This window comes from Dermacentor albipictus, unplaced genomic scaffold (genome assembly GCF_038994185.2).
Source record: "Dermacentor albipictus isolate Rhodes 1998 colony unplaced genomic scaffold, USDA_Dalb.pri_finalv2 scaffold_16, whole genome shotgun sequence".
NCBI classification, from domain to species: Eukaryota; Metazoa; Arthropoda; class Arachnida; order Ixodida; family Ixodidae; genus Dermacentor; species Dermacentor albipictus.
Genome location: NW_027225570.1, coordinates 5,150,598 through 5,175,748, shown reverse-complemented (window position 1 = coordinate 5,175,748; position 25,151 = coordinate 5,150,598). Strand labels below are relative to the sequence as shown.

Here is a 25,151-nt window from a genome sequence, read left to right as displayed (position 1 = left end):
GTGCTAGCATTAGTACATTTAAAGATGAATGCTGAAATAAAGGAATGAATGAATGCTTGTCGTTATCTGATCTTCAGTTTTGTGCTCATCAAAAAGTCGCCCTATTACACTCTGCATCCTTGGGATAGCTAACTCTGAAATTTCTATGGAAGTTGCTCAGATGTGGCGCTTACACTACCAGAACCTCACCACAATATTACTCCTGGTATTTTGCATGCAAACCTGTCACTGCTTCTGCTGAAAACTACACTGGGCAAAAAGCATTTCACAACTACACACATTACACCTAAGCGCAAGTCATCCATGGAACACGTTTTTTTACATTGTTGTAGTGTTCTCTTAGGTGGTCACTTATGCAGCATCTAGTTTTACCTACTTTACTACTAGAAAACCAGGTTCTTACCGGAAGCAATGAAAGAAACTTGGTGGTTTTTGTTTCAAGCATTCTGCACATCTGTACTTTTCATTTCTGGTGACTACCACATACCCAGGAGGATTCTGGATCCCAGGACGCAGACCGGAGTATGAGATAACTTTTCTTTTTTGTTTTGCAAATAAGGTCGTTCCATTAGGGTTGTTCCACGGGCACAGTGGTTGGTGCTCACACAGTTGTTATTTACCGACATCTCATCTGGTTGGGAAATACATTCATATTAAGAATAGAATGTTCAAGTCGTGATGTGTTTCTCTGTTCCCAATATGAATGTCATCCTCTGCCAAGTCCTGTGCACAGTCTCATCTTGCAAACTGAAATTAGTTGCAAACCATATGCATTTACTTTTGTGGTGTCTCAGCAGCCAGTGCAATTCATATTGCACACGTTTTCTTCTCTGTGCACTGTGGTCAAGCATGTTTTAAGTGTACAGTCACGTGCAACCATCCAAGGGCCACAAATGCGGCGAAATGTTCTTTTCGCAGCCTATGCATAGAGCTGAAAATTGAGCATCATGGCCCACGTCTGCGGGTTCTACCAGTGCGATGCGCTGACAGAATTACAAATTGCACGGTTGTGCCACAAGATACTGAAAATGTTGGCTGATGCCGTGGTCTCTAAATCTTTGCTTGTCTTTGCATCTTTGCATGTGTTTTTACTGTTGATGATGTTCTTATGTGTTTGCTGGAATAATTGGTTCATATTGTTGAAAGAACGAAAAGCTCAAACTCGGTTGTGCTTCCTCATTTTTCCACATTTTGCTCTGGTATTGTTTGCGCTATGAATTGCCACGAAGCTATTTGACTCCAGGTTTTGAACGATCATTTTCGGTAATACTACCATTTTTGCGTAATGTAGTACATGGCACAGTGTATGATTCGAGTGGATTTGTTCAACCAACCAGTCAGCATGCATTGAAAGTGATATCTCTGCATGTGACCATCGGAGAATATATCCCTAGATAGAACATGTAGAAGAGCCTGGTTGGCTCCTAAAGAATGCGTGCAGAAACAGAGATAAAATTGGGGGCAATGACACTGGTGGCAATTCAGATGCTTTGACTGTTGGTTATCTTGTTATGTTATCTCGTATTTCCTGTGCATCCATTGCTGCAGTATACACGGGCCCGTATCCTAAAACACTCGTTTGGAAGTGCCGCCAGTGTTGTCACTAATGTTTTTCTCTTTGCTTTGTTTTGGCATCCATTCCCCTAGCAGCCATACTGTGTCCTTCATGTACCAAATAGGCCACTAATGAACTTTTTGAATGACCATGCAGCTGTTGAAACCTCGGGCAAAGACTGGCTCTCCAGCTCTTCGAACCAAAGTGGACACGACCACGAGGCGATACCAGTGACAACTGAAGGGGCGCCCGAGGTATTTGTAAGTCGTCTGATCCCCGTCGACATAGAAAACAGAACTTGGCAGGAAGGGAGAGAAGAACATGCCAGCAGTTCCACCCTGTGCCAGAACTCGGCCTGCTCAAATGTCCAATCTGAACCCCAGCATGACACGGGTCAAGGAGAATACGCACCGGCGCATCTTCCACTGGCCTCGGGCAGTGACACTGTGGAGGATGAGAATCGACAGCGGAGCACAGCAGTGAAGGCCACAGGGGTGGCAGCAAGCAACATTGTTGCTGGTCTGAGACCCATCCGCCCGAAACAAGGTTTAGCCGGCGATATTCAGAAGGCCTCGGGATCCACTGGTGCGGGAACTGTAAATTGGCCAGAGAGCGGGGCAGTGCAGACGGTGGTGGCAACCAGTCCCGATGGTAGTGCAGTGCAGCCATTCGTCCAAGCAGGCCTCGGTGATGGTCAGCAGTGTGATGCCGCGCAAGAAAAAAATATGCGGGTGCTGAAAGACGGTCTGGAGGGGCACCAAACCAGCATGCAAAACGTGGCAGCATGTATCGAATTGGATGGTTGTCATCGGTCATCATTCATTGGCAGTGTGAGAGATGTGAACGTGCGCCAAAGTGAAACAGGAGCCGCTGGACCTAGCGACCTTACCAGCTCCATCCAAATAAGTTCGGTCTACACACTTGTGGGTGACAGGCACCAGCATGCAGCGAGTGCTGGAGAGAGAGTACAGGGATTGATCAACGGTCCTGTCGTTAACCTTCAAAGAAGAGTTGCCAAAAGCACAGCGCGGCTCATGGTCGGATCACAAGAAGCAGGAGGAGAACCAATCCATATGACTGGTAAGTGCACTTTGCCTCCTGTGATGCCTGTTAGCATGTGTACACTAATGAGCCAAGCAAATCATGGAAACCGGGGCCTCATTTTGTTAACGTTTTGTACTGGTTTTTTTTATTTACATAATACTGCAGACCTCATGTGGTCCAAGCAGGAAGGGCAGATAACAAGGCATATTTACAAACGCCATAAAGTTATTACATAGACAAAAGGTTTGACACATGACACAAATGAGTGAAACAAGTCAAAGAAAATACATTGCACATCAATCTGCACATCAAAATTCATTGCTAAGATTTCTTTCAAAACTGTCACTTGACACAATCTGTTGAGGCAGTGCATTCTAATCGTTTATTGTGCGCGGAAAGTATGAGTATTTAAACAAGTTTGTTTTCGCGGGATATGGTGTTAGGGCATGGGTACGTTGGTGACGGGTTTTTCATGTAGTTGAAGGTGTAACATAAGGTGAAGAAGAAATTCCAAACTTTCCCTCGATGAGTGAATGAAGAAACGTTAATCGAGCAATTTTCCGTCTTATATGAAGAGGTTTAATTTTGTTGGAGGCCATTAAAGCAGATAGGGAATCAGTTCTCTTGAATTTATTGTAAATGAAGCGCACAGCCCATCTTTGCACGTTTTCTATTTTTGCTATATCTTTTTTGGTGTACGGGTCCCACACTATAGCCGCATACTGAAGTTTGGGCCGAATAAGAGAGTTATAGGCTAACTATAGCTTAACGTGACTGGGTGCTCCTTTGAGCTTGTGTTTCAAAAATCCAAGTTTTTTAACGCAGGTGAACAGATGCAATCAACATGGTCGCTCCAATTAAGCTGTGAATTTATTAAAACGCCTAAATATTTGTATTTTTCGACTTCCGAGATAGTAGTGCCGTAAGCAGAGTAACTAAAGTAGATTGGACGTTTCTTTCTTGTCAAGCGCAAAAGCACAGTCTTATCAGAATTGAAGACCATTCCTGATCTGTCACACCAGGCCACAATTTCGCGGAAAGCATCATTCAGTAATATTTGGTCAGCCACAGAACTTATTGGGGTGTACAGCATGCAGTCATCGGCAAATAAACCAGTTTTAACATTTCTATCAATGAAACACGCAATGTCGTTTATATAAACCAAAAATAACAGTGGACCTAGTACATTTCCTTGGGGCACGCCAGATGTCACTGGAAGTAACGTGGAAGAGATGCCACCAATATCCACAAACTGTGTTCGATTTTGTAGGTAGGAAGCAATCCAGTTTACTAAGGTCACGGGCACGCCTCTTAATTTCAGTTTTTCAAGAAGTTTATTATGGGGAACTTTATCAAACGCTTTGCTGAAGTCTAAAAAAATTATGTCCAGTTGTCCAGATTTATCTAATACGGAACTAAAGTTATGAATAGCAGTAACCAACTGCGTGACAGTTGAAAAACCTTTCCTGAAGCCGTGTTGAAATGGAGACAAGCATCCTTTAGAGTTTAATATTTCAAGTACATGTATGTGGTTAGCGATAATGTGTTCGATTAGTTTGCAGCAGGTACTCCTCAAAGAAATCGGACGGTAATTGCTTAAACACGCACAATCTCCTTTTTTATGCACAGGCACAACTCTGGCTGTTAGCCAGTGGGGGGGCAATGAAAAAGACGATAAGGATAAACAGAAAATTTTTGTTAAGAAATGAGCTAATGATTCCGCATAATGGCGTAAGAAGGCGTTTGGTATGTCATCTGGACCATGCGAATTTTTGGTATCTAACCGCAGTAGGGATTCAACAACGCCTTCGTAGGATACAGTGATTGATTCTTCACGTGGAAGGTCAAACACATGTTCATTGGCACTTTCTTCAGAAAATACAGAATGAAAGTAGGCATTGAAATGCGTAGCAATTGATTGAGGACGCGTAATCACGTTGTTATGCACAGTGATTTGATTTATTTGCTTGTGGGAAGTTCGAAGGTGATCCCAAAATTTATGGGGATCATTTCGTATAAATTGTGGAAGACTCTCTGTAATGTTCTTTTGCTGATTTAATGCTAGAAGAAAGCTCTTCTGCTAAAATAGCTAACTGACTAGAACTGGCATTCTTAGCTTTCTTCAGCCGTTTAAGCCTTCGTTTTAGGTGAATAATGTGCCTATTTATCCAGGGATTTGCTTTCTTTAAGCGCTTCTTCTTATCGGGTATGAAGCTATTGATACAATATTTACAGTGTTCCTTGAATGTGTTTCATAACTGTGACACTGGTTCCCTCGAAGCTTTCATAAGCCAATTCCAAGTAATCAAGGGTGGATTCAAGCAGTGCTTTTGAATAATCTTTTACGTTCTTATGCTTTCCTTTTTTTATACGTCCGTGGACTACAGGTAAAGATCCGACTACTAACTTGTGATCAGATATCCCGTCATGAACAGATACTGTGTAATCACAAAAAGAGTGTTTTATTAATACTAAATCTAAGATTGACTCAGTAGAACCATGTATTCTAGTTGGTTCGGTGACTATTTGCTGAAGGTTATGGGACAACATTATATCATAGATAGCGTCAGCATTTTCAGAACATCCAAGGTTTTCGTTAGACCAGTTTATGGTTGGCAGATTGAAATCCCCTGCAAGTATAAATTTTTTGTTTCTGTAGTTGAACAAAAAATCCTGCAGTTTATGCAGATAGTCCAGATCTGAACTAGGGCGCCTATACAGTGCACATAAGATGAAAGTGTAGCCAAGATACGTGATTTTCAGAGGAAGGCTTTCATGGTTTTCTGGTGAATTCAGAACTATAGCGGAAACATTCGGTTTTAGTAAAATGGCTACGCCACCTCCTCGTGACCCCCTATCACGCCTAAATACAGTGTATGGTGGAGGAAAGATGCAATCATTTGTGATATCACAGTGAAGCCAAGTCTCGGTTAAAACAACTATATCAGGGCTGTGAGTAAACAGAGCGATCTCAAGGGCAGTTGCCTTGTTCACTATGCTTTGGGCATTTATGTTTAAGATAACAAGGTCACGAAGAGCTGGGTTATTTAAGGTGGTCTGTCAATCAGAGTTACTAGAAGAGAGAGGAGAAAGGCTAATCCGTTGTTCAGTTGAATCGTTCCAAGCGTACGTGCTGTTGCCGATTTTGAGCTTGTCATGAACGAGATAAGCCTTCTTTCCATCCTTCCTTTCGGTTTTGCAAGATTCCTAGAGCAATTTTCGTTTTCTTAGTGTCTCCTTAGGATAATCATTTTGTATGGAAAAAGCCGAACCTTTAAGTTTACAAACATTTGCATACAGGGCCTTTTTTTCATTAAAATCTTGGAAGAATGCGATTACAGGTCGGTTTGAATTGTTAATTGCTTTTCCTATTCTATGTATACGGGCAATGGATGGTGTTGAGACACCAAGGTGTTTTTCAAAGACCTCATAAATCACCTTATTTTTAAGTTCCTCTTCAGTTTCAGAGGTATCTTCCATTATGCCATGTATAATCAAATTCGAGCGACGACTGTGATCCTCTAGGTCAGTGAGCTTTTGATGTTGCTTGGAAAATGACTGCTTTATCGAATTCATATGCTGTTCGATTGGAGCAAGTGGTTCAATACCGGCCTTGCAGTCGCCAAACAGATGTTCTATGCGATCTAGTCTAGTTGCTAAGGAGCTGAGAGATATATCTAGCTTACTTTGGAAAGCTTTCAGTTCCGAAATTTCCTGCTGTATGATGGTTTGGGATATCATATGATTTTATCGAACATTTCCTGAACAGGGGGGCCAGGGTTGCTTTCTACATCACCGCATAAGAGCAGTTTGCACACAATTAAGCATTCATATGCAATGCACATCAAATGCCGTGGGTACGGCAGTACCAGCAACATACGGTTATCGCTTCTGCATGAGGAGTAGCAACCAACCTGGATAAGCAGAAGGGAAGGCATGCTTAGAGCCAGTTTCCCGTGTGGTCCGCCGTGCCCAGTGAAGTCGAAGTGCTGGGGATGTTCTCTTATACCGGTTGCTGAGGATGACGTCACTCCCCAACCGAAGTGGCCGGCAGGGGGACGGATGAGCCTTGCTGTGTCATGGACAGGGGGATCGGTGAAAGTTGTATCAGTTGATATTAGCAAGCGGATGTGGTTGTAGCACGTGTCGTTTTCATCGGCGAAGCCAAGCAGCAGAACCTGGATAAGCAGAAGGGACGGCATGCTTAGAGCCAGTTTTCCGTGTGGTCCGCCGTGCCCAGTGAAGTCGAAGTGCTGGGGTTGTGCTCTTATACCGGTTGCTGAGGATGACGTCACTCCCCAACCGAAGTGGCCGGCAGGGGGACGGATGAGCCTTGCTGTGTCATGGACAGGGGGATCGGTGAAAGTTGTATCAGTTGATATTGGCAAGCGGATGTGGTTGTAGCACGTGTCGTTTTCATCGGCGAAGCCAAGCAGCAGAACCTGGATAAGCAGAAGGGACGGCATGCTTAGAGCCAGTTTTCCGTGTGGTCCGCCGTGCCCAGTGAAGTCGAAGTGCTGGGGTTGTGCTCTTATACCGGTTGCTGAGGATGACGTCACTCCCCAACCGAAGTGGCCGGCAGGGGGACGGATGAGCCTTGCTGTGTCATGGACAGGGGGATCGGTGAAAGTTGTATCAGTTGATATTGGCAAGCGGATGTGGTTGTAGCACGTGTCGTTTTCATCGGCGAAGCCAAGCAGCAGAACCTGGATAAGCAGAAGGGACGGCATGCTTAGAGCCAGTTTTCCGTGTGGTCCGCCGTGCCCAGTGAAGTCGAAGTGCTGGGGTTGTGCTCTTATACCGGTTGCTGAGGGTGACGTCACTCCCCAACCGAAGTGGCCGGCAGGGGGACGGATGAGCCTTGCTGTGTCATGGACAGGGGGATCGGTGAAAGTTGTATCAGTTGATATTGGCAAGCGGATGTGGTTGTAGCACGTGTCGTTTTCATCGGCGAAGCCAAGCAGCAGAACCTGGATAAGCAGAAGGGACGGCATGCTTAGAGCCAGTTTTCCGTGTGGTCCGCCGTGCCCAGTGAAGTCGAAGTGCTGGGGATGTTCTCTTATACCGGTTGCTGAGGATGACGTCACTCCCCAACCGAAGTGGCCGGCAGGGGGACGGATGAGCCTTGCTGTGTCATGGACAGGGGGATCGGTGAAAGTTGTATCAGTTGATATTAGCAAGCGGATGTGGTTGTAGCACGTGTCGTTTTCATCGGCGAAGCCAAGCAGCAGAACCTGGATAAGCAGAAGGGACGGCATGCTTAGAGCCAGTTTTCCGTGTGGTCCGCCGTGCCCAGTGAAGTCGAAGTGCTGGGGTTGTGCTCTTATACCGGTTGCTGAGGATGACGTCACTCCCCAACCGAAGTGGCCGGCAGGGGGACGGATGAGCCTTGCTGTGTCATGGACAGGGGGATCGGTGAAAGTTGTATCAGTTGATATTGGCAAGCGGATGTGGTTGTAGCACGTGTCGTTTTCATCGGCGAAGCCAAGCAGCAGAACCTGGATAAGCAGAAGGGACGGCATGCTTAGAGCCAGTTTTCCGTGTGGTCCGCCGTGCCCAGTGAAGTCGAAGTGCTGGGGTTGTGCTCTTATACCGGTTGCTGAGGATGACGTCACTCCCCAACCGAAGTGGCCGGCAGGGGGACGGATGAGCCTTGCTGTGTCATGGACAGGGGGATCGGTGAAAGTTGTATCAGTTGATATTGGCAAGCGGATGTGGTTGTAGCACGTGTCGTTTTCATCGGCCAAGCCAAGCAGCAGAACCTGGATAAGCAGAAGGGGAGGCATGCTTAGAGCCAGTTTTCCGTGTGGTCCGCCGTGCCCAGTGAAGTCGGAAGTGCTGGGGTTGTGCTCTTATACCGGTTGTTGAGGATGACGTCACTCCCCAACCGAAGTGGCCGGCAGGGGGACGGATGAGCCTTGCTGTGTCATGGACAGGGGGATCGGTGAAAGTTGTATCAGTTGATATTGGCAAGCGGATGTGGTTGTAGCACGTGTCGTTTTCATCGCCGAAGCCAAGCAGCAGAGCCTGGATAAGTAGAAGGGGAGGCATGCTTAGAGCCAGTTTTCCATATGGTCCGCCGTGCCCAGTCTTGCATGTAGCATTCTCGTACTTTCTGTTCTAATGGCTATGATTAGTGGGAACTGTGGGCACTCCCCTCCGCCCTGTGATATTTATACGAAAGCGTGGCTATGTGCACGCTCTGGCCTTTTAGTTTTCGTTTCATGCACCCATAGAGCGTCACACTACCCCTCTGAAGGAAATCGCACTTTTTGCAGATCTAGCAGATTTATATGTCATGATACACTTGGCAGAAGTGTATTGAGCGCAGGTTTCTTGAAAAAACAAAAAATGTTTCTTCATTCCTTAGACTCACAATTGAAAATCAATGATTGCAGTGTGGTGTTCATATGTTAAGTTTGGACTGCGTTATCCAACTTTAGGTTGGTGACAAACCTGCAAAGTGTGCAGACCAACCCGTTGTCTGTATACTTATGCTCACGGTTGTGTGGAGAACTTGCTTCAAATTTCCGAGTAATAAGGCACCTTTATCACCCATTGTCCGACTACCTCTGACATTGTAACTCTGATGAAATTAATAAATATTTACTTATTCTTTGTTGAAACACCCAACATGCATCTGTTTGTGTGCGCGCATGCACACACACATGCACACATATTGTAGTTGTGTTAAGTTACAACTGTCACTATTTTTTTTATTTGAAAATTTGTAGGGCATGCTCAGAAAAACCCAGTGAAATTTTTTTAAAGGGTGCCCACCAAATAGAAAAAAAGGAATATATTACTACTTTTTCGTGCGATTGGATGGCATCATTGTCAATTGGGTTTCAAAAACAGTGGTTGGCCATGGCATTCAGCACCTTTGCACTTCATCACCTTCGTTGTGAAGGTTGAAAATGCAGGATAGGCTAGCAGTGAACATGGATACTAGCACTTACATTGGATTTTGGCAGGCATGCATGCTTCGTTCTTTAGAAGCACAAGTGGGATTTCTGCAGTACAGACACGCAAGCATACAGTGACATAAATTTTGTTGTATATTTATATATATACCTGTTCACCGTGTGCAAAATATCAATACTCTGTGAATGTTTAGTTACTACAATAGACAAGTATTTTATACCAACCAGCTTCAGAACACTGCCGGCTTGGAAACTGTATCCGGCTGCATTATCAATACTCTTTGGCACGCCCTGTGTTCGTGACGATCGACAGTGGCTGAACATGGTACGCCTCATGCTGGAGGAAATGCTTCAACAAAGGGTGCTTGTCACTGTCAGTTGTTGCCCCACCAAAGACAAGTCTCCAGCAACATTTTTTATTGTTCATCACTACCAGTCTCTCTGTTCTTGTGAACAGTTTGTATTGCTTGGATGTGAATGACAAGCACGTTAGAGTGTGCAAATATTGAAAAATTTTGTTTAATGAATTGAATTATTCAGTTCGGTCCTGCAGTTTAATGGTCACTATTCGTAAATGTGCACATTTTTCTGATATATTTCCTATGTAGAGCAAGTGTGCAAATTTTTCAACCCAGCGATTATAATAGACATAAACATGAAATGTTATGTAGTGGAGCTCAACTATACATTGTGTATAAGGAAAATATTCTTTGCAGTGAAAAATCTAACATCGTAAAAGTCATGTGCGTGCTGTTACCAGCAAGCACAAATAACCAGCCTCTGAGTAAAAGGCTTGTTTTTTCTGATCAATAGTATCATCTTTTGAGCTTTACTCCTCTTCAGTATTACATCAACTTTTGCATGTTCTGTGGTTTTCATCCCTTTACATGGTGCGGATAAAATGAATAGTCCAATGCCCTTTTCCCAAATGCCCCCAATTCAGTTGCAGATTTTCAAAGGCCGGACAACCCTTTGTCTGCGCTGAAGCATGTGGTTGACGTTGATGGTAAGTAGTGCACTTCTCTAGCTGTTCTTTCACATTTAAGCTGTTGGACAGAATGATGGCGAGTTCTGCCAGGGTGAATGGGCTTGCCTACAATTTCACAGCGCAAAGATAGCAGATCTGAATGAGTGGCCTGGCTTAGTGTAAATACTTGACACTGACCAGGAGGAACATGGTAAGGGTGCCAATGAATCAGGTTCTCACTGGTAGCGTGAATAAAATGCGTTGCAGCTGCGGCTAGGCTTGTAATGTTCAGGGACATCTAAATAGGACACCAAGACATGACAAAGATCTGCGTGCTATGCTTTCAAAATTGTCAATGCAATGAATGTCAGAAAGTCTGCATGGTGCTGAGTGCACTCTGTTCAAATCGGATTATTTTCGTTTCTTCAAATTGCTTTTGAGGCTATTGGAATCACAGCAAGCGGGCACATAATCATCTTGAACTTTTTATGTTTTACACGCTATGAGCAGAGCACAACAAAAAAATCATGAATGCAAATCATCTCAAATCATGCAATGAAAATGTCCAAATGAGGTGTTTTGTGATCCTGTAAAAGCTTGCCCATTGGAAGTCATGCCCTGAATTAAAGAAATAAAAAATTTGTTTAGTACTGTCTAATTAGCAAGCTAATTAGACGTATAAGATATCCTTGTGGTGGAAGAGGAGTGATGACCTAATATGCATTATCATAATTGTATACTATACCAGTTTTCCTTGTTTTTTTTTATTTTACAGTTTGCCTCATGTTAGCTGGGACACCCTGCATATTGGTGCTTTTAGAGACAATAAACCATATGGTTGGAAGAGTGTCGTCTTATTGTTCATGCTCATGTTCCATTGGATTGCTGTTCTTTTCTTTTGTTTTACATGCGCAGCTACCATCAGACTTAACTGGAGCAATGAAGCCACATCTATAGTGGTTTAATTGTAAGAAGCAAAGTGTAAAAATAAAACTTGGAATACTTGGGAAGGGAGATGCATTAGACTAGGACAAACATGAATAAAAAATACTGTCATTTGCAAATCTTACCCAAGTATTAAGATTAAAAAAAAGAAACTTATATAATAGCAATATGTGTACAATTTATCCTACCTTTCAAATTAAGTACCGCAAAAAGATTACACAGATTTCAAGGCGTGAATATTATTATTTATTATTTATTTATTTATTTATTTATCAATACTGCAATCCCTATAGGGGATTTTAGCAGGGTGGGAAACAATACATATTGTTTGATACATAGTGTATTCATACATACATACATACATACATACATACATACATACATACATACATACATACATACATACATACATACATACATACATACATACATAGTGTATCAATCAGAGGCTAATGGAACATAAAAGGTCGTTAACCGGTGGATCGCCTTCTAATCTTTCGCTACATTGCCGAGATTGTAACTGCACGCCAGAGTTAGATGAATGCGCGATATTGTACAGGCATAAGAATGAAGATACGCGTCTTATGATAGAGGCATGGCATATATATGATAGTGGAAGTGCGAGCGTGAGTAAGCCTTCGATTACTTTACGTAAGGAAGAGATTAAGTGCCTTAACAGCTATCTCTCACGTAGACCGGCACGTGTACCCGACTGACACGTGGTGTTACCATTCCTGAGCATGCGCAGATGAGTTTTGTGTCTTCTTTCTTTTTTCGCCTCAGTGCTCCCTTCAGTTGATAGTCGGCGTTCGTGTTGTCCACTTCTCTACTCTTGTGTCCTGTCTGCATGCCTCACTTCTTTTTTGCATAATGAATCCTTACCAACTAGCTCAGCTTTCTGTCGTTCTAAGGTAGCTATTAGTTATAGTGACGCTAAGGTTATGCAGGAAAGCCATAGCTTTGCAAAAGTGAAAACTGGCTTGTGCCTATTGTGCAGACAGTGTTTGTTCTGACTGATGAAAGAACCTGGTTCTTTTCTTTTTTTCATTCTTCAGCCTCTTGAAGCAGTAGTTGTTCCGCAGGCGAACATCTGTTAACCTCCTCATACTTACGATGCTTGATCAGCTTTCTTCTGTAGGCAAGGTGTCTTTGAACTTAAACTGGAGGCTTTACATGCTTTGCACAGTGCTATACAGCAATTTACAGTATTGTGCAGTAATCAATAAGGACATTTGCACAGGTGGTGTTTAAAAAGTAAGAGATCGGAGTGCTAGCCTAGCTTCTATGGAAGGTCGGTCTGAAATTGACTGCGCGCTGATGATGATGATGATCATCATCATCAGCCTGTTTTATCTCCACTGCAGGATGAAGGCCTCTCCCTGCGATCTCCAATTACCCCTGTCCTGCGCCAACCGATTCCAACTAGCGCCCGCAAATTTCCTAATTTCATCGCTCCACCTAGTCTTCTGCCGTCCTCTACTGCGCTTCCCTTCTCCTGGTACCAATTCTGTAACCCTAATGGTCCTATGATTATCTAACCGTCGCATTACGTGACCTGCCCAGCTCCATTTTTTTCTCTTGATTTCAATTAGAATATCGTTTATATCCGTTTGCTCTCTGATTCAAGCAATCTTGATCTTTCTGTCTCTTAACGTTATGCCTAGCAATCTTCGTTCCTTTGCTCTGTGCACGGTCCTTAACTTGTTCTCAAGCCTCCTTGTCAGTCTCCAAGTCTCTGCCCCATATGCCAGCACTGGTAAAATGCACTGAATGTACACCTTCCTTTTCAGTGATAATGGCAAGCTTCCAGTCAGGAGCTGGCAATTTCTGCGATGTTTGCGACCCAATCCATTTTTATTCTTCTCTGAATTTCTTTCTCATGATCAGTGTTCCCTGTGATTAATTGACCTCGGTAAATGTACTCCTTCATACACTCTAGAGGCCGATTGGCGATCCTGAACTCTTGTTCCTTTGCCCAGGTATTCATCATTTTCTTTGTCTTCTGCATATTAATCTTCAACCCACTCTCACAATCTCTCTGTTAAGATCCTCAATCATTTGTTGTAGCTCGTCTGCATTGTTGCTGAATAGAACAATGTCATCGGCAAACCGAAGGTTGCTGAGGTATTCGCCGTCGATCCTTACTCCTAAGCCTTCCCAGTTTAACAGCTTGAATACTTCTTCCAAGCACGCAGTGAATAGCATTGGAGAGATTGTGTCTCCTTGTCTGACCTCTTTCTTTATAGATATCTTCCTGCTTTTCTGGTGTAGAATTAAGGTAGCTGTAGAACTTCTGTAGATATTTTCCAAGATATTTGTAAAAATGGTAAGCGTTCTGTACTCCTTGATTACGTAATGCCACTATGACTGTTGGTGTCTCTACTGAATCAAATGCCTTTTCGTAATCTATTATATGCCGTATAGAGAGGCTTACTGTACTCGCGGATTTCTCGATAACCTGATTAATGACATGGATGTGATCCATTGTGCGTAGAGTATCCCTTCCTTAAGCCAGCCTGTTCTCTTGGTTGACTAAAGTCCAGTGTTGCCGTTATTCCATTGGAGATTATTTTGGTAAATATTTTATATAATACTGGGAGTAAGCTAATGGGCCGATAATTTTTCAATTCTTTAACGTCTCCCTTTTTGTGCATTAGTATAATGTTTGCATTCTTATAGTTTTTCTGGGACCCATGCAGTCGAGTGACACTTCGCATAAAGAGCCGCCAGTTCACACTGCATGCTTTAGTGTGAGTGAAAACATCATGAGATGCAGAGGATTTCTCACAATATGCCGTACATACACTGTGAAAGCTCAAAGCTACCCACTGCAGAAAAGAAATAAAGCTGGGCTTGATGTTAGTCAAACACAATCGAAACAATGCGCACTCCTGTGCCTTTGCTAATGTTTCAGGCATTGCTAAACTAATGTAGACAGAGCAGAAAAATTAGACAATCTGACAGGAGCGCCCATGCCGTCATTGCTGCTGCCATTGAAAACTTATATAGCCGAGTCGACCAAAGGATACAGTCTGCTATGTTTGATTTCAGAAGTGCGAGGAACAATTGAGACTCATTTTGACGATACCGTGTGTCGAAGTTTAATTCTTTGAGGTTCCACAATCTGCTTAAAGTTGCAAAATCTGACCAATAGTGTAAGCGCACCCTTTATTTTATATTGTGCATGGCATTATTCATGGAAGAGTTCCAGCGGCAAAGTTTAGCTTCAAAGAGCTGCCGATCTAAATGATTTCCTTTGGCCTGGTAAGGTAAAAGTTAAAGCAGGTACAACACAGCCAAGAGTAGATGCTTAATGCCGCCATGGTGTGTGCAGCGGACGCACTGGCCTGCATGCTGGACCGGAGACCTCTGACCAGTGAGGAAGACCTGTGGGACCGCATCGACGATCTGGAGGAGAAGTTGTTGCGTGCCCAGAAAAGGCTCGCTGTCGTGCGGGCGCAGAGACGGCGGGTCCTGGTTGAGAACCGGGCACTGAGGGTGCAGGTGCGGCGACTGCTTCGCCGCAAGACCTACCACCCGAGGCGCCTCCACACATCGGCCGGCTTTAGCAGCTGAGCTCATGGCAGGCAACAGAGACGGTGCTGAGTGAATCACCAAGCCGGGACACATTGTGCATGCAGTGACAAATGTGAACAATGGTAGTGTGCCGTGTGCTTTGTACATAGAGAATATACACACTCGGACCGAGAAGTTCTGGTGGGTGAAACAAATTTGTTTTTCTTTTCTGTAATAAACCATGCCTCATGTTCATGCATTCTCTGGCTTCAGTCTGTTGTTAGGCTGATAAATTGTTTCAATCGAGCCCACTTATGAATGCTCGGTAATTACAAACTAGGGTGGTGCAGCCGTCAAATATCTATTACAGCAATGGCACTGCGTTTCAGATACAACAAACAATCGCAAATAGTACAGCCCACAGATCGGCCCACGCTGCCACGAGCAGCGAAACACCGCCCCCAGTTCCTGCCACAATGCTGCTGTACGGGAGGCTCGAGCCGTTCGAGGGACATGGGTCCAACTGGGCAGTCTATGAGGAGCAAGTCCACATATTGTCACGTGGTAGTGACGGTGAATAACACAGTAGCAATACTGTGAACGACAAAACTAACTTTTATTGGGCGAACCTGTGCCCTCAAAACAGGCTACACTTATAGCACAACGATAGCGGCGAACACGGTCGGCGATCGTCGAAAATCTGACCAGCGGGTCAAGCGCGTCGGCTTTTATACAGCAATCATCGAATGTTCCAGATTAAACGTTGGGACCCGCATGCCTTCTAAAATGTTCTACATCATTCGTGTCAAGCGATGAAATCAGATAACACAACGTTCGGCGACAACAGACAGCGGATAGAAGCATCGATAACTTTCCAGAAACTTCGGATACATGCAGGCGCGTCCCGTGCTGCACGATAACATTTGTTAGGCGGCCAAACGTGGTCGCCCGATAAAGATAAGTACACGTGTCATTACCCCCCTCTTAAAAAGTAAACAAACGAAAGTAATAAATAAGCACTCGTAGCAAAGAAAACAACAAAATAAGGGAAGTTCGTTAGCGTCCGTAAAACGGTTTAAGACGCACCACGTGGACTACTTCAGGTCGTGCGCGGCGCCGCTGTGAATGCGAAATGCCGTCTGGCACGACCTCATAGTCCAGTGCGCCAATACGTCGGATGACCTTGTAGGGTGCGAAATAGCGTCGTAGTAGTTTCTCACTCAGTCCTCGTCGGCGTATCGGGGTCCATACCCAAACACGGTCGCCGGGCTGGTACTCGACGAAGCGTCGTCGGATGTTGTAGCGTCGGCTGTCGGTACGCTGCTGGTTTTTGATCCGTAGGCGGGCGAGTTGTCGGGCTTCTTCGGCGCGCTGGAGATAGGTAGCGACGTCAAGATTCTCTTCGTCAGTGACGTGCGGCAACATGGCGTCAAGCGTCGTCGTCGGGTTCCTGCCGTAAACCAACTTGAACGGCGTGATCTGTGTTGTTTCTTGCACCGCCGTGTTGTAAGCGAATGTTACGTACGGCAGGACGGCATCCCACGTCTTGTGTTCGACGTCGACGTACATCGCTAGCATGTCGGCGAGGGTCTTATTCAGCCGCTCCGTAAGACCATTCGTCTGCGGATGGTAGGCCGTTGCCCTCCTGTGCCTTGTCTGACTGTAGTTCAGAATGGCTTGAGTGAGCTCCGCTGTAAAGGCCGTTCCTCTGTCGGTGATGAAGACTTCTGGAGCACCATGTCGCAACAGGATGTTCTCGACGAAAACTTTAGCCACTTCGGCTGCGCTGCCTTTCGGTAGAGCTTTGGTTTCAGCGAAGCGGGTTAGATAGTCCGTCGCCACGACAATCCACTTATTTCCGGAAGCTGATGTCGGAAACGGTCCCAACAAGTCCATACCGATCTGCTGAAAAGGTCGGTAAGGAGGCTGGATCGGCTGAAGTAATCCCGCTGGTCTTGTCGGTGGTGTCTTGCGTCGCTGACAGTCGCGGCATGTCTTGACGTAACGGGCGACATCGGCGGTTAGGCGCGGCCAGTAATACCTTTCTTGTATCCTCGATAGCGTCCGGGAGAAACCGAGGTGCCCAGCGGTCGGATCGTCATGTAGGGCGTGCAGTACTTCTGGACGTAGCGCCGACGGAACAACAAGAAGGTAGTTGGCGCGGACTGGTCAGAAGTTCTTCTTCACGAGTAGGTTGTTTTGAAGCGTGAACGAAGATTCTCCACGCCTAAATGCCCTTGGGACAACGTCGGTGTGCCCTTCCAAATACTCGATTAGGGCTTTTAGCTCCGAGTCTCCTCGTTGCTGTTCGGCGAAGTCTTCCGCGCTCATTATTCCAAGGAAGGCGTCGTCATCCTCGTCATCTTGCGGCGGCGGGTCAATGGGGGTGCGGGATAGGCAATCGGCATCTGAGTGTTTTCGCCCGGACTTGTAGGTTACAGTGATGTATTCTTGTAGCCTGAGGCTCCACCGTGCCAGCCGTCCTGAAGGGTCTTTTAGGTTAGCTAGCCAACACAACGCGTGATGATCGCTGACCACCTTGAATGGCCTGCCATATAGGTAAGGGCGAAATTTCGCTGTGGCCCAAACGATGGCGACGCAATATTCCTTTTCGGTTGTAGAATAATTGCCTTCTGCTTTTGACAATGATCGGCTAGCGTAAGCTATCACGTGTTCATGTCCATCTTTTCTCTGGACTAGGACGGCACCGAGGCCTAGGCTACTGGCGTCAGTGTGTATTTCGGTATCGGCGTGCTCGCCGAAGTGCGCAAGTACGGGCGGCGACTGCGTGCGTCGTTTGAGTTCTTGAAATGCGTCGGCCTGTGGCGTTTCCCACTTGAACTCGACGTCACATTTAGTTAGCTGTGTCAGCGGCTCAGCGATGCGTGAAAAGTCCTTGACAAATCGCCTGTAGTAGGCACACATGCCAAGAAATCTACGCACTGCCTTCTTGTCGGTAGGCTGCGGGAACTTTGCGATGGCAGCTGTTTTCTGCGGGTCGGGGCGTACTCCGGATTTGCTGATGACGTGGCCTAGGAATAGAAGCTCATCGTAAGCGAAGCGGCACTTTTCTGGCTTCAGAGTGAGCCCTGATGACTTGATGGCCTCTAGTACTGTGGCAAGCCGCCTAAGGTGATCGTCAAAACTTTCTGCGAATACAACGACGTCATCCAAGTAAACGAGACAGGTCTGCCACTTCAATCCTGCTAAAACCGTGTCCATCACGCGCTGGAACGTTGCAGGCGCCCAGCACAGTCCAAATGGCATAACCTTGAACTCGTAGAGGCCGTCTGGGGTGATGAAGGCGGTCTCTTCACGATCTCTTTCGTCGACTTCTATTTGCCAATAGCCAGACTTGAGGTCCATCGAGGAGAAGTATTTAGCGTTGCAGAGCCAATCCAATGCGTCGCCTATCCGTGGGAGAGGGTATACGTCCTTCTTCGTGATCTTGTTCAGACGACGATAATCGACGCACAAACGAAGGGTTCCGTCCTTTTTCTTCACCAGCACAACAGTAGATGCCCACGGGCTTTTCGACGGCTGGATGATGTCGTCGCGCAGCATGAACAAGACCCTCGCCGACATGCTAGCAATGTACGTCGACGTCGAGCACAAGACGTGGGACGCGGTCCTGCCGTATGTCACCTTCGCCTACAACACGGCGGTGCAAGAAACAACACAGATCACGCCATTCAAGTTGGTTTACGGCAGGAACCCGACGACGACGCTCGACGTCATGCTGCCGCACGTCACTGACGAGGAGAACGTTGACGTCGCTACCTATCTCCAGCGCGCCGAAGAAGCCCGACAGCTCGCCCGCCTACGGATCAAGACCCAGCAGCGTACAGACAGCCGACACTACAACCTCCGACGACGCTTCGTCGAGTACCAGCCCGGCGACCGTGTTTGGGTATGGACCCCGATACGCCGGCGAGGACTCAGTGAGAAGCTGCTGCGACGCTATTTCGGACCCTACAAGGTCATCCGACCTATTGGCGCAGTAGACTATGAGGTCGTGCCAGACGGCATTTCGCACTCACAGCGGCGCCGCGCACGATCTGAAGTGGTCCACGTGGTTCGCCTTAAACCATTTTACGGACGCTGATGAACTTCCTTAGTTTGTTGTTTTCTTTGCTACGAGTGCTTTTCTTTGTTGCTTTCGTTTGTTTGCAGCATCGGGTCGATGCTTTTTAAGAGGGGGGTAATGACACGTGTACTTATCTTTGTCGGGCAACCACGTTTCGCCGCTTAACAACTGTAATCGCAGAGCTAGGGACGCGCCTGCATGTATCCGACGTTTCTGGAAAGTTATCGACGCTTCTATCCGCGTGTCTGTTGTCGCCGACCTTGTGTTATCAGATTTGATCGCGTGACACGAATGGTGTAGAACTTTGTGGAAGACACGCGGGTCCCATCAGTTAATCTCGAACATTCGACGACTGATCTATAAAAGCCGACGCGCTTGACCCGCTGATCAGTTTTCCGACGATCGCCGACCGTGTTCGCCGCTATCGTTGTGCTATAAGTGTAGCCTGTTTTTGTGGGCAGAGGTTCGCCCAATAAAAGCTAGTTTTGTATTCCACCGTATTGCTTCTTTCTTCACCGTCACTACCACGTGACGGTGAAGTGGTAGTGCTTGTGCGTTCATGTACCGAACGCCCCCGCAAAGCCGCGATCCAAGTCCGAAGCCCGAGGACAAAACCAACGTCGCCCAAGACCAGCGAGCTAGCCGCAGGCTGCAAGGACTGCCCCCAGAGCACGGACTCCTACCTGAGACGAGCAGGAAGATTGCCACCAAGTCCTCCCCAATGGCAGCCCCAGCATCCCCCGTCGTGCTGCAGCAGCCCAGGGAGCCCCCCACGTTCCGCGGTTCAACATTCGAGGACCCGGAAACCTGGCTCGAGACGTACGAGAAGGTCGCTGCATTTAACAGCTGGAACAGCGACGACAAACTGCGACATGTCTTCTTCGCATTGGAAGACGCTGCCAGGACGTGGTTCGAGAACAGAGAAGCCACGTTAACGACCTGGGACCTTTTCCGAAGCGCCTTCCTGCAGACATTCACAAGCGTCGTACGCCGAGAACGAACCCAAGCACTACTGGAAACCCGAGTGCAGCTGCCCAACGAGACCACCGCGATTTTTACAGAAGAAATGAGCCGCCTATTCCGCCACGCCGACCCGGAAATGTCCGAGGAAAAGAAAGTCCGGCTACTAATGCGTGGTGTTAAGGAGGAACTTTTCGCCGGTATGGTACGAAACCCACCGAAGACTGTTGACGAGTTTCTTCGCGAGGCCACTAGCATCGAGAAGACACTCGAGATGCGAAACCGGCAATTCGACCGCCGCACCAACGCTACAAACTGTGCCGGAGTTCAATCACTGGCCTCCGAAGACCTGCGCGAGGCTATCAGGGCAGTCGTACGAGAGGAGCTTCAGAAGATCTTCCCGTCGTCGCAGCCTCAAGTGGCCTCGATCGCTGACATCGTCAAAGATGAGGTTCAGCGGTCGCTTGGAGTTCCGGAGGTGCAACCTCAATTACCGCAACCCCAACCCGAAGCGATGACCTACGCCGCCGTCGTACGCCGACAGCGCGCCCACCCGTCGCCCAGCGGAGCTACCCGAGGAAGACCGACGTTTGGCGCGCTCCTGACCACCGCCTGCTCTGCTACCACTGCGGGGAAGCGGGTCACGTCTACCGACGATGTCCATACCGGGAAATGGGACTGCGAGGTTTCGCCGTCAACGCTCCGCGCCCGCAGCAAGGTGAACGCCCTCGCGATATCGCTGACTACCTCGCGGCTACTCAGTGGAGCTCTCGACGACCGTCGCGTTCACCATCACCAGGCCGCTACCTGTCGCCGCAGCGCCGACCATACACTGGCCCAGCTCGGGGCCGGTCAGCGAGCCCATATCCGGAAAACTAAAAGCAACAGCCGATAGAGGTGCGGTTGCTGTCCGTCGTACTGTTGAAGATCCTCCGCCGCCGACGAAGACGCCGAAGAAACTACCTCGACGACATAACGACACGCCGCCGTCCCGACGAAGTCTGGAAGGAAAGAATGCGACGACGAAAGACGACCTGACGACGTCACATACCAGCCACAAGTCAACGCGACGCAGTCGTGATCCGACACCAAGACCGAACTGTAATGCAAGACAAAGAGCCACCGACCTCGACGTGCTTCTCGACGGCCACGCAGTCACCGCCTTAGTCGACACAGGGGCTGATTACTCAGTCATGAGTGGACACATCGCCGCCCAGTTGAAGAAAGTTAAGACTACGTGGGAAGGCCCTCAAATTCGTACCGCCGGAGGACACCTCATAACGCCGACTGGAATGTGCACGGCAAGAATTATCATTCACGACCGGACTTACCCAGCACCTCCACCAGATGTCACGTGGTAGTGACGGTGAATAACGCAGTAGCAATACTGTGAACGACAAAACTAACTTTTATTGGGCGAACCTGTGCCCTCAAAACAGGCTACACTTATAGCACAACGTTAGCGGCGAACACGCTCGGCGATCGTCGAAAATCTGATCAGCGGGTCAAGCGCGTCGGCTTTTATACAGCAATCATCGAATGTTCCAGATTAAACGTTGGGACCCGCATGCCTTCTAAAATGTTCTACATCATTCGTGTCAAGCGATGAAATCAGATAACACAACGTTCGGCGACAACAGACAGCGGATAGAAGCATCGATAACTTTCCGGAAACTTCGAATACATGCAGGCGCGTCCCGCGCTGCACGATAACATTTGTTAGGCGGCCAAACGTGGTCGCCCGATAAAGATAAGTACACGTGTCATTATTCTTCCGGGCAAATGACACACCCGGGGCGAAACAGCAGGACATTTGCCTGGCCAGCTGTGGGACCCGCGTCTTCAGTTTCCTGCTCGACCTCAAGCCGGCTACACTGCATGTTAAGACGCTCAGTGAATTGCTCACCACACTGTGCTCGCATTTCAGCTCGGCACCGTCCAGACTAATGGAGCGGTTCCACTTCAACAACTGGAGCCACCAAGAAGGAGAAGAAGAAGGCACTCGCTGCGAGAGTTAGCGAGTGCCTGCGCCTTCAGGGATCAGCGAGACTTGCTGCTCCGGGACCGTATTGAGTGCACCATAAACAATCCTGCCATGAAGACACGACTTCTGGAGCTTCCCGACATCTCGCTGGATGACACTGTGAAGGCAGCGTTGGCGATGGAAGCTGCGGCCGAGGACACCGGCGAGATTGCACGTTCGGCCAGCTCACTGTCGGCGGAAGCTGCAGTCAACAAGATGGTGACAAAGGGCAGTACCTGCAGTCGCTGTGCTGGTGCCCACTCCCCCTCACAGTGCCAGTTCTCCCAAGCACAGTGCTGCACGTGCAGGAAAACTGGGCACTTGGCACGGGTATGCCGAGGTGGGAGGACGAACAGCAGTAGCTGCCTGGATCAAGCCCAGGTTCTACACAAACCCACGGCCAGCGTAACCGTCGCAAGGGTATGCGGACCCAGCTGGACACAAGGGTCAGCATGTCAGTCATGGCCGGGAAATTGTTCAAGCGTACCTTCCCCAACATGTCCGTCAAGGCTTTGGGTGCCATGCTATGCAGCTACTCTGGGCAGCTCTTCCAGGTCCAGCGTCAGGCCCAGGTCAGCATTTGCTTTGGCGACAGGGAGACAATCCTTCCCCTTAACCAAGGGGTCGTCGACGATGCTGCTGGGCCGAAACTGGATTCACACACTGGGCATTCGTCTGCCATCCTGCATGTGGGGAAAGGCGTACCAAACCTCCTGACCGATTTCAAGTCCCTGTTTCAGCCAGGGGTGGGTGCATTCGCTGGCACGATGGTTGACATCTATGTACCTGAGGGAGCCCGGCCTCATTTTTTCAAGGCTCATTTTAACGCGATAGCGTTAAGGAGCTCGTGTCGCAGAAAAGCTGGTGTCGTCGGCGTCCGCGGCGTTGGCCGTGAGCGATAAATCACTGCAGGCACTTCATAAATAAAAAGCAACTTCGAAGATGGGCTGGGTGGGAATCGAACCAGGGTCTCCGGAGTGTGAGACGGAGACGCTACCACTCAGCCACGAGTTTTTTTTTCTTTATTGTCACTCAGCCACGAGTTCGATGCTTGAAAGTAGTACAAAAGCGCTTCTAGTGAATGCGGTGTTGCCTTAGAAACGTGCCGTAGAAAGTTATACTGCGGTGTATATCGGTAATTATGAGCATGTAACTTACAGAAGTCGCATTTAGATGAGTAGCGCAGTACGTTTCCGCAACATTTCTTCTGTGCTTACCGCACACGCAGAGCCATCTTGCGGCAAACACAGAAGACCCCCTCCTCTCAATGTACGGCGCTGCCCCGACAGGTGGCGCGCCACTGCTGTGCGCGGACCGGTGCCAGGCGCGTCGCATGCCCCGACTCCCTGTCCCCTGACGACGCTTCGCCGTTCTCCCACACGGGTTGCAGACTCAAGCGCCGTTCCTTTCTTTAGATTACTATCTATCTATCTCTCTGCCCGTGCCGATCACGACGTTCGGCTGGCGTAGATCGTTTCCTCCTCCGAGACACCGAGTTCTTTGGTTCGTTCCGTTTGCTCAGGCGCACATTTCGTTGCCGCGCCGAACACTGCGTTGCTCGACGCTCACCGTGTCCGATGCGGGGCGCCTCGTAAGTGATCGCTGCGCCGTAGCGCATTGTCTTACACCCCTTGGCGGTCGACGGGAACGCTGTCGCGTTCCACTCTTGAAGGCGAAGCTTAAGCGTCCTCCAATTTTTTTTCAAGTTCGCCCACTGCCGTTCGCACTGAAGGACGGGGTAACTCAGGAGCTGCAACAGTTACAGCGAGGGGGCATCGTGGTGCCTGTCAAGACATCTGAGTGGGCTGCTCCCATTATCCCAGTCCTCAAGCGAGACAGCAGTGCCAGGATTTGCAGGGATTTCAAGGTTACTATTAACCCTGTCGCTACTGTCGAGAAGTAGCCACTGCCCCAGATTGAAAAACTCTGGCCAGCGTTAGTTCACCAAGTTCGACCTCAGAGACGCTTACCAGCAACTAGTGCTCCAGGATGCCTCCCGGAAGTGTGTCTTAATATTGCTACGGCACAATATGTGCGATCTCGAAAGGCCAGCAGTGTGAAGACGACGACGACGATTAGATGCTAGCGCGGGCTGTTGCCTCTTGGCCTAGCGCAGCGTATTTTCCTTGTAAATATATTTGTACATAGCTTTTCGTCTGCGTCATCCTACGTAACATATCTGGTGGAGGTGGACGTTCCCTGTACCTCGTCACGGAGCTTCGCAGTGGCCCGTACGTCGAGCCTTCCTTCATGGCTCCCGGCGACGACAACCCGACTCCGCCGGCTCCGACACCTGCTGCCCCTTCGACGACCTACATCACTCTCCCCGCTACCCGTGATCCTGGCGTCTTCTCGGGCCACGATGGGGAAGACGTCGATGACTGGATCAGCCTCTATGAACACGTCAGCCGCAATAACCGGTGGGACCCTACTATTATGCTCGCCAACGTAGTCTTTTACCTCGGTGGCACACCTCGAGTTTGGTATCGCACGCACGAAGATGAGCTCACCAGTTGGGATTCACTTAAGACACAGCTTCGAGACTTGTTCGGCAACCCCTACGGTCAAAAACTTGCCGCGCAGAAGGCGCTTTCCGGCCGTGTGCAGACGTCAACAGAGCCCTATGTCACGTACATTCAGGACGTATTGGCTCTGTGCCGCAAAGTTGACACCCACATGACTGAGTCAGACAAGGTTTCCCACATCCTCAAAGGCATTGCCGATGACGCCTTCAACTTGCTCGTTTGCAACAACGTAGCCACGGTGGATGCTGTTATAAAAGAGTGCCGCCGCCTGGAACTCGCCAAAAGCCGACGTATTGACCAGCAGTTTGCCCGTCTTCCCAACACCCCAGCGACATCTTCCTGTGCCGACGCTCCTCGTCCCAACAACACTGCCGATGTTACCAGGATCGTCCGGCGTGAGATCGAGGCCGCCTATCCGGCTGCCTTCGACTCCAGTCCCACCAACACATCTGCAGTCACGGTCTCACTGATCCAGGCAGTTGTCCGCCAGGAGTTTGAAAACATGGGTCTTCACACCATCTGCTCGGCCCATCGCCCTGCTACCCACCCGGCCCATCGCCCTGATACCCGGCCGGCTTCTTCGATTTCGCCCCGTCCCGCATCTTC

The 25,151-nt window shown here is 48.2% G+C and overlaps 1 protein-coding gene across 5 annotated transcripts in view; it reads left to right on the top strand.

Annotated features, from left to right (window-relative positions):
- The window catches only part of LOC135920498 (uncharacterized), a 166,260-nt gene extending 151,051 nt beyond the window's left edge, over positions 1 to 15,209 (top strand). For 4 of the 5 annotated variants that reach the window (XM_065454768.1, XM_065454770.1, XM_065454767.2 and 1 more), the window contains 3 exons: positions 1,712 to 2,635; positions 10,466 to 10,528; positions 14,769 to 15,209. In XM_065454768.1, coding sequence (XP_065310840.1) covers positions 1,712 to 2,635; positions 10,466 to 10,528; positions 14,769 to 15,010 — 1,229 coding nt within the window. In that variant the 3' untranslated portion in view covers positions 15,011 to 15,209. The remainder of the gene's footprint in view (positions 1 to 1,711; positions 2,636 to 10,465; positions 10,529 to 14,768) is intronic. The other variant, XM_070528977.1, reaches the window with a different exon arrangement.
- Positions 15,210 to 25,151: the final 9,942 nt, after the last annotated feature.